Source organism: Microtus ochrogaster, chromosome 18, assembly GCF_000317375.1.
Source record: "Microtus ochrogaster isolate Prairie Vole_2 chromosome 18, MicOch1.0, whole genome shotgun sequence".
Taxonomy (NCBI): Eukaryota; Metazoa; Chordata; class Mammalia; order Rodentia; family Cricetidae; genus Microtus; species Microtus ochrogaster.
The window spans coordinates 50,750,822-50,764,366 of NC_022020.1; the positions used below are offsets into that span (position 1 = coordinate 50,750,822).

The 13,545-nt window shown below is 47.2% G+C and overlaps 1 protein-coding gene across 1 annotated transcript in view; it reads right to left on the minus strand.

The window, feature by feature from the left end:
• Positions 1-13,545, minus strand: part of Alpk2 (alpha kinase 2) — a 104,820-nt gene that overhangs the window by 1,777 nt on the left and 89,498 nt on the right. The window contains exons 11-12 of the mRNA XM_026783307.1: positions 10,917-11,134; positions 6,635-6,683 (exon numbers count right to left, since the gene is read on the minus strand). Coding sequence (XP_026639108.1) covers positions 6,635-6,683; positions 10,917-11,134 — 267 coding nt within the window. The remainder of the gene's footprint in view (positions 1-6,634; positions 6,684-10,916; positions 11,135-13,545) is intronic.

Genomic DNA, 13,545 nt, shown 5'->3' on the forward strand with positions numbered 1-13,545 from the left:
ACAACCCAGGGCACATGTGTGCAGACACAGTAGAAACTAGAACTTGACTGCCTCTGGATAGGGTGTCACCCACACATAGTCGTGGTAAAGGCAGCCTTGCACAGTCTGGGACATGCTTCTAGGCACCCAACCTCTGCAAAGCTTGGGCTGTAGGGCAGGCTCCATGGAACCTCCTGAACCCTTTCCTCCGCATGAAAATGGATCTTTCTCTTCTGATTCTGTGTGTCCTGAGGAGCTGATGACCCACACCGTAGAATCAGGAGTGCATACCGACATCTCTCCACGGGTGCCACCTCTCTCCAGACACTGTTTTACATCCAAGGTCCCTGTCCAGAGCGGGCTTTTGCTATGAATGTTCAAAGAACAAGTAAACAGATCCCAGCCCTACCAGCAGGGCTCTTTGATCCCAGCCCAGATGGGTCTCCACATCACATTTCCAAATTTCTCTGTCTCTGTTTGCTTTTATAATAACAAAACAAACAACGCTACCCAGATGCAATGCATAAAGAAAAAGACTTTATTTAGCTAGAGATTCCAAATGTGGCCTCCACATCCTGGTGAGAGCCGTTGGCTACGCTGCAATATGGTGGAGAAATGGCCAAGTGCAGAAGGGGCCAAGTGTGCGCCGTGGCCTTGGGTTGTGGCACCTCATTCCATAAGACCAACATCAATCTTTTCCTGTGGTTTCCCCATGGTCAGCAAACCCCACGGCTCAACAGTTCTACAGTTTTGCTCACTAAACACAAAGCTTCAAGCTCACAAACCTCCAGGCGGGAATGCTCCAACCAGAGCACACTTTGAAGTTGGACTCAGGCAATGCTGAACCCTTCCACAGCTTTACCAGAGGTACGCGCATTTTTTAGGTTTTGCCACCCGGTGTCTACAGAGTTCAGAGTCTTTCTCTTCTCTAAATTTGGTCTCTGTCTCAACTTGGATGTTGGGCTTTGCCCTGTTGTTCTCCCCAACTGGCAACCATTGTTGTGAAATGGTCTTTGCCTGGGAAGGAAAATGCAGCAAGGTCCATATGTTTCTAGACCAATTAACCACAGATGTATTCAGAGGACGCAAGTCTAATTTCACCAAGCTGTCATCTACCCAAGCAATAGGAAACAGCCCTCAGTTTATGACCTGATGTGCAAGCCACATACACCATCTGCTGCCCTCGGGCTCGGTGGAAACTACCGATCTAGGCTTTCATGACATCGTTCCAATGTGAACCCAGATGCGGAAACCCATTGCTACCGTTCCTGTTATTTAGATATGCAGATAACCAAAAAGTTCTGTCCTTCCAAGAAGCTCAGGGGTGATATTATTTGTAAATAGTGGCTACTGTAGATCTAATGACTTAGGATGAGATCCCAGCATTACTGATATTTACATATGAAGCAGAGAAAAGAGAGAGGCGCATGAGAAACCTATATGATGTCTGAGACGGAGTTCTAGTGATTCATCTACAAATAAAAACCATTAAGAAGTACAGTCAAGTTCCTGAAGGCAGAAGACAGGCATGAAACAGATGCCAGACAGAACTAGATCTGCTGTGAGAGTTAATCTTGGTCGCCAACTTGGTGCCATCTAGAACCACCTAGGAGAAGGACCAATGGGCAGGCATGTGGGGAGCCATTTTAAATTAATTGAGGCTGGAAGATTGTCCACTATGGAAGGTACCATTCCCTGCGCTTGCCTCCTGAGTGTGCGTGAGAGCAGGTGTTCCATCCGTCCTTCCTTCTGTTTCCTCGTCAGGAAGGAACACACCCTTGAACCATGAGCCAAAACAAACCTCCCTTAAGTGGCGTTTGTCAGAGTATTGTATCGCAGCAACAGAAAGACAAAAACAAAAGCTAAGACACCTCCTGGTCCCTCTCAGGCTTTCAGCCTCCAGAGCTATGAAACCATAAACTCTTGCAATTTTAAACATTTGCGTTTGTGGCCTAAGAATCTAGCACAATGGGATAAGGAACTTTGTATTAGACAGACAGACAGACAGACACACACACACACACACACACACACATGGAGTTTTTCAGTTTTAGAAACCTTACCTTTGCTAAATTTTACTTATTGGATCTTTGCTTTTTAAACTCCAGTTATAATCATTTCTGAGTTGACTTCACCTGGCCTTCCACACAAGACATACAAGATAGTTCCTCAGAGCCACTGTTTGTAAGACTTCTGGGCAGGGGCCAGAAGAACACCATGCTACTTCTACCTGGGGAGAAATGTGTTCTGTCGGGCTCTGCTGGGCCCTGGAGGTCCACGCACACGCACAGCTCACGGCTACAAAGGCTTCTTGCCAAAATGTAAGGTGAAGGCTTTTCCCTTGCAAACCTCCAAGCATCCTGGGTGGTGAGAGTCTCTCAAATGTGGTTTCCATATCAGGAATGCCTGACAGTTCCGTGCCTCCTTACACCTGGTTGTTCCTCCTTCCGAAGGTAGACAGGCACCTCCCGGCAGGAGGCCATACTGAGAGGTGCCCTTGGTAGCTAGTCATAACCATCTCATTTGGCCACAGCGAGTACTGAAGGGAAGTTCTGCTCAGAGTCCTCCTCTTTGTTTCACTTCCATCTAACCATGTGACTAGAGCCTTTTTTTAAAAAAAAACCCAGAGAGATTATAGCCTCTGCTGCCCTCTAGTGGCTAAATCATGACCGGCCCCCCCCCTCCACTTTTTCCTTGGGACTCCACTGCCAAGAGAGATGCTTGCAGGGCCCCTAGTAACCAGTACAGATCTGTTCCCGCTGCGTGGCTTGGTTAAGTTTCCAAATCCCCAGTTGCCAGATTGAGTATCTTTCTTTGTCTCTCTAAGAGAACTCTAGGCGTCTGAGGAATTCAACTCAGAAATGTAATCCAAGAGCCAGTTAGGCTCTCCAGTCTATCTGGAGGGTGGATGACACCTCCAGACATAATAATACTCATAGCCCAGGAGGACTGTGACAGCGCTGTTTTCAGAATCATGCCAAATGAAAGTTGCAATGAGCAGGTCATAGCGGTTCCTTATTTTATGAGATTATGAATAGATTATTTATTCGCCAAACAGCATCTCCGTCTTCACTTGAATATCTCTGACTCCATTACAGAACAAGACAGGTTGCATTTATTGGGATGTGAGATAAATAAATGTGCAGGTTGAGACATAAGGATATGTACATGTATGCATGCATGTGTATATAAATGCATGCATTGTATGGAGGACACAACACAATCTCAGTGTCATTCTTCATGTGTCAATCACCTTCTTTTTTTCTTTTGAGGCAAGGTTTCCAACTGGCCTGACCAACTGGAATAGAGCTTCCTGTCTCTGCCCCCTCCTCCTGTTACTGAAATAACAAGTGCAAGCCATCATGTCTGACTATTTACATATATATATATATTTACATATTTATATATATATAATATATACGTGTGTGTGCGTGTGTGCGTGTGAATTCTTAGACCTGAGCCTAAGTCCTCATGCTTGCCGACACTTTGCCAGTTTAGCCATTTCCCCTTCAGCCCTGCAGCCTGGAAATGTCTTGAAATGACACAGGGCTCCACATTTTAGGACCGTGTCCTTCTCTACAGCCAAGGGCTGCCAGGGGACCAGCCTCCCATAGCATTCACAACTCTCTTTCTGTCTCCAGGCTTTTCATCCATAAGCTTGTTCAGAATAGAGAAACTGTGTCTAATGGATCCTCATTCACCCAGCTCCTCCCTTGTACTTGGAAAGTCTGACACCCCCTCTTTCTTTCCCCTGTTCCTTGGCACTCGGTGTGAACAGTTTTGTCGGATCTGCAGAGCATCTTTTGAGTCTGAACCCTTTCCAAGTGGGCTACCATTGTTCTCCGTCCATTTGCAGCTTTTGGCTTTGAGGGGAACATTTCTTCAAACAGATCTTGCTTTCTAGCATGTGAGATAAACTCCTGCACATCAAGGGTGCGTAACCCCCCACCCCGTGTACCCACCTCCTTCATGCAGAGAATGCTACTGGTCCTCCCCTTCCTTCCCTTCTCCAGATGACTGCTGGCTCAGCCCTGCTCCAGAGGGAAGGAAAGCCTGGGAATCTAGGTGGTGGGTATGGTCGTCACAGTTCCCTTGGAGAATAAGGATGTGTAAGGAAGCCCTAACCCCCCTCATCCTCTGAGCGATTCCCCATTTATTGGCTTTTCAAATCAAGCTTCTAAAATACAGGGTTTTTTTTTTTTTAATGTGTGACTTTTCTTTAAGCTTGTAAAGAAAACTTTAAAACCCGGACAAGCTGATCTAGAGTCCTTTCGAACACTGCAGAATTCCCTTCCCACCTCTCCCTGGGTGGGAAAGCAGTCGTAAGTGCCACTTTGCAGGCAGCATTCTGCCCTTGGCTCCAGCCATCCTTTCTGCTAATGGGCCTTGGGCAGCTGTCCCAGGCTAGAAAAGTAACATAAAAGCTGAGAACAAAACCAAGGGCTTAGATTTCTTTTTAAATTAGGAGGGGGAGTGCCGCTCAGAGCTCTCTCATTCCTGGAAGCCGCTGACATGCTTCACAAGATGCCATAAATCACCAGCCTCTTGTGCTCACTTTGGTTTGGGGACTACTCGAGCCGTTTTGGTTTAGTAGGAGGTTGTTCTAAGCCAGCAGTTCTCAACCTGTGGGTCGTGACCCCTCCAGGGGTCACATATCAGATATTTACATTATGATTCATAACAGTAGCAAACTTACAGTTAAGAAGTAGCAACAAAAATAATTTTATGGTTGTGGGGGTTACTACAGCATGAGGAACTGTTCCAAAGGGCCTCAGCAGCAGGAAGGTTGAGAACCACTACTTTAGGTGATGCTGTAAAATTTTGTGTATCCTGGCAACAGGCAGGGGTGAGCAGGAGTAGGGAGTTCTGTTGAGCCAACATCGGTGACAGGGTCTGGAGGTAGATTAGCCAGGGGGATCCTCAGCAAACCACAGGGACCCCAAGCTGATGGGCAGGCAAGCCAGGTCTGGCTGAAACAGAATTTGTCTTGTTCTACAGATAACAGCGAGACTTAAGAGAAGATTCCACTTGGGAAAGTGCTCTGACAACCAAAGGCCTTCACAGGTAGGGTACCACAGGTTACGGGAACATTCACCCAGGGAGGATGCTGAAGTGAACAGCTTTTAACATCAGGCACAAGATGTTACAAACAGGAGGAAACTGAGCCTATCCAGCCATGCCGCTCATCAGACAGACATATGGAGCCATGAGCCACGCTACCACCAAGAGAAGAAGAAGTAAAGGGCCTGGCCCAGATTTGGACCAAGTCTCTCTCAAAAGCTCCTGCCTTCCCCACAACCTCTCTGACACATTCTATTTGCAAGCCTAATGTCATGACCAAATGCCTGGAAGCCTACAGCAACCAGGCCTCCATCTGGTGCCGTGAGATGAGTGTGAGAGACGGTTCCATCACAAGAGCTCACCTCACAGAGCCGGTTTCCAAAAGGAAGACACCAGGGGAGAGAGATCCAGACCACATCCTGGTTGTAAGTAAATTGGAGAGCCCGGGGCTATCACAACTTCATGAATCAAACCTGTGGTTTTCGTTACTTTTCTCGCCGCTATGGCAAAACTCTTGACAAAAAGCAACCTATGGATGGAGGGTGATCTTGGCTCCCAGTTTAAGGGCACAGCCCATCACAGCATGTGGCTGGGGTAGGTGGCAGAAGACTGGAACTGCTGGCCACATTGTATCCACAGTCGGGAAGAGAGATGAGTGCGGGAGCTCAGCTTGCCTCTCCTTTCTGATCTTGCATGGGAAGACACCGCCCACTTTCAGGATAGGATTCCCACCTTCAAATGTGCACCGTGGCGTGGACATGTGTTCTCTCTCTCTCTCTCTCTCTCTCTCTCTCTCTCTATATATATATATATATATATATATATATATGATATGTGCACACACACACAGAATACATTTAAAAATATTTTTTGAAGAAGTCACGAATAGCCTCTTTCTCTTCAGAGGGGCCCAGGTGAAGCAGCAAAATGAGACAGTTTGTTAAGAGCCTGGCCAATAGTCGCAGTGTCACCTGAGTGGACAACTGAGCAGACCAGCATCCTTGCGTTCAACTAGGGAAGGAAAACCAACAGCACTGGTACCCAGTCACAGGCATTTGAATGGCTCCTGTGCTCCTGGGCAGGCAGCTGGGAAGTTAGCTAGACAGCCAGGGATGCAAGCTTCTGTAATAATCTCTCGTGTCGGTGAGCCACCAGAAGGATTTTTGGGGAGGGAAATGGACTAATCATAAACACGTAAAACTTATTGGGCTCAATTGCAAAAACCAAAACAACAAAAGCTTTCAATAGAGACGATGGTAAGTGTAGAAACTGGAGGTTTGGGGTTGAAAGACATCCCAGTGATGCCAGAATACTTTCTCACCAGGACACTCCTCCGAGGAGTCAGCTAGTCTGGCAATGTGTTTGCAGGCATTCTTGTTTGCCTCAAAGTTAGGAAGCAATGTGTTCCCCCCCCTCCCCCCCGAGAACAAAGTCCATAAATATTTTATGTAAGTAAAAGAAATGAATTGAACTCATTCCCAAGACCATTTGTCATCCACAGTAAAGACAAGAAATCCACTCGGTCCACATTAGCCAAGCAGCGTTTGCCGGAACCCAATGAGAAATGACACCTACTTCACTTTTTCCTACTCACCCTTTAGCTAGTGTTGCTATGCCGACGTCAGTTAACTTCATCCCCACACCTGTGGAGAAAAGACAGAATTGTTAAAGGGGGCACGAGAAGGATTGGTCAGGGGCTCTCCCAGGCTGGATGGGTCCACGTGTACTCACCTCCCGGTTTCTACCCCCCAGAGCCTTAGGAGACTCACAGTCCTCCTGCCCTGTGCCTGGTGTGGGGAGTGATGATGGGGAGGGCAGACCTGCGACCCCAGGGCAGACCTCCTTCAGACTTATCCTTGCCCCAGGATGGAGCAGGGATTCCGTTGCTCTCTGATGAATTTGAGACTAGGTACTTTTCCCATGAGTTTTCTCACAAGAAATGATGTCTCTTGAACTTACATCTGGTCGCCTGTTCTTCACTGAAAGTGGAAATCCTTAAAGGGAAGCATGGGCATGGACTGCCTTGGTCAATGGCAACAATAAGCAAGTTCAAGGCAACATATTCACAGGCAAACTCCACATCCACAATTCTCACTTCCACTAAGACAGTTTCCTATCATTCGCTGAAGAATTTCCAGATCCTAGGAAACACTCACAGGCTATGGGTGGGCTTGTAGCCATTGGCCTGGGCCTTAGATGGCCCAGCCATCTAAGACTTTTAATAACTTCATTCAAAGAACCATGGTGGTGATTAGAAATACCAAACCCCAGACAATAAAACGGCTACTGAGTTTCCTACTCTGGCTCAGCAAAAAGCCACTGATGTCCTTGATGTAAGCCCAGGCACACACAGCCCCTTTGCCAACTGTGCTCCCAGAAGGGCAGCTGGAAAGTAGCTAGGGAGACAGAGGTGCAAGGGAAATGAACAGCCTGCTGTCTTCTAGCATGAGGAAGGTGAGCATCCTACTACAGTAAAGGACTGTCCACTTTCCCTCTGCCCCAGCCTCAGTCTGTCTCCCAGGCTAGCAATTAGGAAGATCATCAGTGCTCATGCCCAGACTGTAGAGGTTCCTGGGCCTTCTAGCATCTTCCTGCTCTATCTTCCTGCTTCTGAATTCCTCGGACAGTGGCTCTGGGCACTTGCCCTGCCTCAGTACTCCCAACCTGTGCAATCCAGTGGTGACCTGTTGGACATCTCTGACATCTCTCTGACTCTGGTCCTATATGAGCTGGACTGTAAACAGTGATATCCCTGCCACCAAGCAGGTAACTTGGCCATGGAGCAGGCAGGTAGGTGACAAACCAGTCTGGGGTATGGAGGTCCCAAGTCTCTCTAAAGCCAACGCTGGGATGAGAATGGATGACAACCTGGTTCCATGGCTCTGCATCCCAGAGGCCCAGGGAAGGCAAGCAGAAGGCAGAGTGCCTGGTTCATCTGTGTCCACCAAGGGCATGGCGAAAATGCTGCCGTGTTGCTAGTCAGATGGGTGAGTCACATGGCAGCCAGCCCAGCTTTTGTACATGTACCTGTGAGCTAAACGTGGCACTTTGGACATCCCAGCGAACCTTTTAAAAGCTGAATCAGCTCATTCTTCCAAAGATACTAACAACGGGAACACATGAATGCCTGATTCATATTGCTTCACTTGTGGAAAGTGCAATGATTTTTGAAAGATTGCAAAGGCCCCTTTGGACATCTTTTTCCATGGAAGGTCCTGTCTAAACACCGCAGCTCTAAGTTCCAGGAAGGGTCAATTTTTATAAGTCATTTGGCAACAGGTGCTTGAGCTTGGGCAGTGTCCTCCCTTGCCCTCACAGTTGGCAGCTGCCATTTTTGGTTTGGAAAAGTAGGCTGCCAAGGTCAGGGGAGACGGCTCAGTGTGCGAGCCTGAGGTCAGATCCAGGTTCCCAGAATTCACCTAGAAGCTGGATATGTAGTGTAGATGTGTGTGTGTGTGTGTGTGTGTGTGTGTAGTCTCAGAGTACCTCTGGGGAAATGGGAGATATAGATGGAGAATTTTCCAGAAACCTAGCTCACTTGGTTTAATTATTTGCCAGTAATTCAACAAAGGTTTCCAGCAATCATTGGCGGGCAGTACTTTCAATCTGATGTGCACATACCTGTCAGACTGAAGTGTGGCTGATGGTGGCCTATGGGGTGTTTCTAATGGGAGGAAGGGCAGGGTTGGTGGTCCTCTTGGGGATGGCTCCTTAGAAAGTCTAGTGGTCTCAACAGGTCTCGGGTCTTAACCACGGACTCACCCTTGACCCTACTGACCTACAGTCCCATCAAGTTTCTATCAACAAACAAATGCACCCAGGGAAGACGGCTGTCACATTCGGTTTTGTTTCTCTTACTTTTAACTGTGGTGTGTACAAAGCCAAGACACTGCCTCCAGATGATGTGTGTACTGGCGCCACAAGGACGATGGCAATGGAGAGATTTTCCGAGCAGCAGACAGTAAATAAGCCCTGTTATGAAGCACTGTGCCAACACATTTGAGCGCACACATCATTTGCGGAGAGATGTAATATTCCATCGCAGTGTTTACCAGTGCCTGGGAGCAAAACTAGCTGTGCGTGAAGCTCCAGGGTGCTCTTCTTTCGCAGACAAAATACATTTAATGCAAAATTAACTCCGAAGGTGACAGCTTGGGAAGAACAATTGTACAACCAGAATCGCAATAGAACAAACAGCTGTCTGCTCAGAATGTGCATGTGTGTGTGCGCGCGCACGCACGCGTGTGTGTCATTCCTGGGAGTATTCACACATCAGAACCTTTTAACATCAGGGGATACTTGAGAAGCCTGGAAAGTAACTTGACTGCAAATTTGTTCGTTTGACATCTTGTACAAAAAGTGCAATATCCAGACTCTGAAAATGTAGGTTGGGGTCTTGGACTCCTCTATAGTTATTAGCTGACTGGCAAAAGCTAAACCACTGCACTTGCTCTCAGCTTTTTCATCTGTAAAATGGGAGCGTAGTATATTCTATACAGGATTAGCATGGAGCCTAAATAAAAAGCACAGAAAAGCGAATGCATGCAACAGCTGGAGAAATCTAGTCCCTCCTGTAGTCTAGCCACTCTGCTGGATCTGGGTTCACGTCTAGTTTTGATCATGTGCAGCACTTACATGAGCTGTGATCATTTGGCAAAGCTCCACAGAGGGTATGTGGGCAACTTCTCTGTACAGTTTTGCAAATTCTGTCTGACTATCTGTTGTCTATCTCTTTGTGTCTTTGTTTCTCTCTGTGTCTTTGTTTCTCTGTGCTATGGGATAATGCTCTTGTATCATTGTCCTTTCTGCCTGGTTCCACCTGTGGGTACTACTTTGCCTAAAACCTTAGTTTGCCAATGCAGCAAGAGTGGAACACAGGAGAATCAATGCCACCACCGTGAGCAACATTTGGCTGGTGCTAAAGGGAGCTGTGGGTGATCATTCCTGCTTCCCCATACTTGGGCAGGGAATTCTGGGAAGTGTACTCAATGCAGGCTTCCAGCAGAGCACAGTTGCCCATGGTAGTAACTGGGAGTTTGCCCATGTTCTACTGACTGCCTGTGCTTCCTCTGTCTTCTGCCATTTTCTGGGCTTCTTTCTCAAATGAGCTATATGCATTCAAGACAGTAGCTCTCTGGTCCTTCCTCCACATCAGTGGGTGGGGACTGAAAATATTTGAAAATATTGAATATATATTGAGCATGTACAGACCGATGTAGCACACTCTCTTAGAGGACATTTATGTTGCATTAGATGCTAGAAGTCATCTAGAGATGACTCAAAGTATACGGAAGAATATGTAGAGGTATACAACCCCGATGCCATTTTAGACAAGGGACCTGAGCTTCTAGAGAAGTGCGTATCCGCAGAGGTCCTGAAGCCAACTCCCTGGGGGATACCCAGACATACTTGTCTCCAGTCTGTTCCAGAAAGAACCCTAATTATGACATGTCCATTTCCTGTAAAAAGCTGTATTCCTAAAAATTTCTCTGTGCCTGGAAAGCACACTGCAAATTCCACAGGAGAGCCCAAGATCTAAAGGTTCCAGTGACACTTTGATTTATTGGGAAATAAATACTACATCTCAACTCACTCATGGCAGTACATTTTGGGGTGTAACCATGAAGCTAGCCTCAACCTTTTATAGTGGAAGGCACTGCGGGTAGTCATTGATATGAATTTTATTACTTCATTCGGCCAATCATTCACTGCCAAGCTTCATTTCCAACTGGACATGAATAACATCTTAGGGAGAAGATGCTTGTTGGTACTCAGTAGACCTCTCCTCTTTACTTCCCCCTCCCTCATCCCTCCTACCCATAGAAACACCCCAGAGCCCCCAGCATCCCCAGAACTGGGCGGTGCAGTCCGCTCACCCTGCATGTCTGTGACCAGGAGACAGCCGCTGGTTTTCTGGTACACCCAGTGCTGGAAGGTGCAGCACTTCTGACCAGCCTCCGAGTCCCTTCGGAGGAAGTTGATTTCCTTCCCGTCGCGGATGGAATACTTCACGAATTCTCCAATCAGCTCCTCTTCCACTGTGGCGTAAGGGATGTTGTTCTCGGGCCGATGGATGAGGAAAATAGGGATGATCCTGTCAGGGAGGAGGACATGGCTCTCAGAGGGAAATACAAGTGCCTGGGTGTTCTTGTCCCCTGGAGCAGCAGGGCACACAGACAATCTAGGTTCCACTCCGTGTTTTATTTTATGCTTTTGCATTGCCTTCAATTGTATTTAATGAACCAAAAGACTCATTTCTACTTTTGTTTCTAGAATTAGTTTGAAGCCTTCTTTGTCATTACTTTTAATGTCATTTTGTTTGGTTTTGTTTGAGACCATTGTTTAACTACACAGCCCTGGCTGGTCTAGAACTTTCTATATTGAATAGGCTTGACTGGAAATCACAGAGATTGGCTTGCCCCTGACTTCCAAGTGCTGGGATTAAACACATGAACCACCGCATTCAGCTTTGGCTTTGCTTTGACTTTTTTTTTTAAAGATATATTTATTTATTATGTATACAACATTCTGCCTTCATGTATGCCCGCATGCCAGAGGAGGGTGCCAGATCTCATTACAGATGGGTGTGAGCCACCATGTGGTTGCTGGGAATCGAACTCAGGACCTCTGGAAGAGCAGCCAGTGCTCTTAACCACTGAGCCATCTCTCCAGCCCCTGCTTTGACTTTTTTTAAAATTTATTTTATGCGTATGGATGTTTTACCTGCATACATGCACACTACATGTGTGCATGGTACCCACGGAGGCCCGAATAGGGTATCAGATTCCCAGTAAATAAATAAATAATGTCTCACTAGGTAGCCAGACTGGCCTCAAACTCATTAGGTAGCCCAGACTAGCCTAGAAGTTTAGCTCCTTCTCTCTCAGCCTCCAGAGTGTTGAGATTATAGTCCTGGGCCACAATACCAGGCTCTATCATTTTATCTCAGTAATCCATTGGATCAACAACTACCACCCATCCACCCGTCCATCCACCCACCCATGTTTACATGCATGCATGCATCCACCCACCCACCTACCCATCTATCCATCCACCCATCCATCTATCCATCCACCCATCCATCTACACATCCACCCACCAACCCATTCATCCATCCACCCATCCACCCACCCACGCATGAATCCATCCATCTATCCACCCACCTACCCATCCGTCCGTCCGTCCACTCACCCACCCCTTACCTATTCATACTTCACTCAGTCAGCAAACACTCATTTCCAGTGGCTTCTGTGTGTTAACACTCTTCCAGACACTCTTTCACAAACACCAATAGAGAAAACAGAGGCCCTGGCTATTAAGTTCCACACTCAGGGACAAATGGCTGAGGCGCCTGTTTAGCACATCAAAGCGGACCTGGTTCAATGCTAGGACCAGGTTCTCCTAGCGCCCCTCAGTCCCTACCTGTTACAGGGCATGGTTGGCATATTCTGCCCTCTACCTGCCCCTAGGGGCTGGGCTGCCCTTCCCACCAGAAGTTCTTCCCTGTATAATCCAGACATTTTGGTTACCTGCCTCCTTTTGTTCCTCTGGCCTCCGGGCTGTGGCACCTGGTTCCACTCTCTCCTTTCCCCTCCCTCATCTCCCCATATGGCCCAGCTGAGGGTCATGTTGACTCTGGACTCTCCCTGATGTCCCTATCTCTGCCTACACTTTCTGTTTCTATCTACAATAAACATTCTCCTCCACCACACCCAGGAGCACCCAAGTCCTGTCCTTTTTATTTCTCTTTCCCATCCATCTGCCTTCCAACCATGAAACTTACATTTAAATGGAGGTAACAGGCAATGGCAAAAACTGTAGGATGTTAAATGTCACGTGGAAGTCTGGTGTGGTACCCAGGAGATTGCACCTGGGCGGGGAAGGGGCTGTCGTTTTTACTCAGACTCAGAAGTCCTTGCTTATTAATAAAGGACATTTGAGTAGGCCTGCAGAAAGCTAGGGGTAGCCATGAGGGGGTGTCTTAGGAGAGAAACTTCCAGGGGGAAGGAGGAGCAAATGAAAGGCTCTTAAGGCATTCTTTCCAGCCTTTGTGTCTTGTTAAAGAAGTGTCTAGGGGCCCTCCGATGGGATGGGAGGGAGCATGTTTGGAGCTGTGGCCCTGCTGCATATCCCTAAAAAAAATAGGTTGGTCACCAAGCCTTTGTCTGTCTGTCAAGCTTTGTCACATTTGCAAGACTCAGAGGACCCTCTGAAGACTCCTTCTAGCCAATTACCCACCAAACAAAAGGATTCAAGGTTTGTCTGGGTTTTTATTAATTCCTTAGCCTTTGGGGAACAAGAACAAAGTCTGGGCATTACTCACAATCTCAATTAGCTTGGTATCTGCCCGGTTAGGGGTTTTGCATAGACGATGTGATGTCATTGATATTCATGAATTCGAAGGCAAAAACTGCGGGGAGTATGGAGTGTTTTGTCTTCGAGATCCCAAAAGTTCCCTAAAAAGAAAACTGCTTTAGGGACCCATTTCTGGAAGAGTGTGTGTGT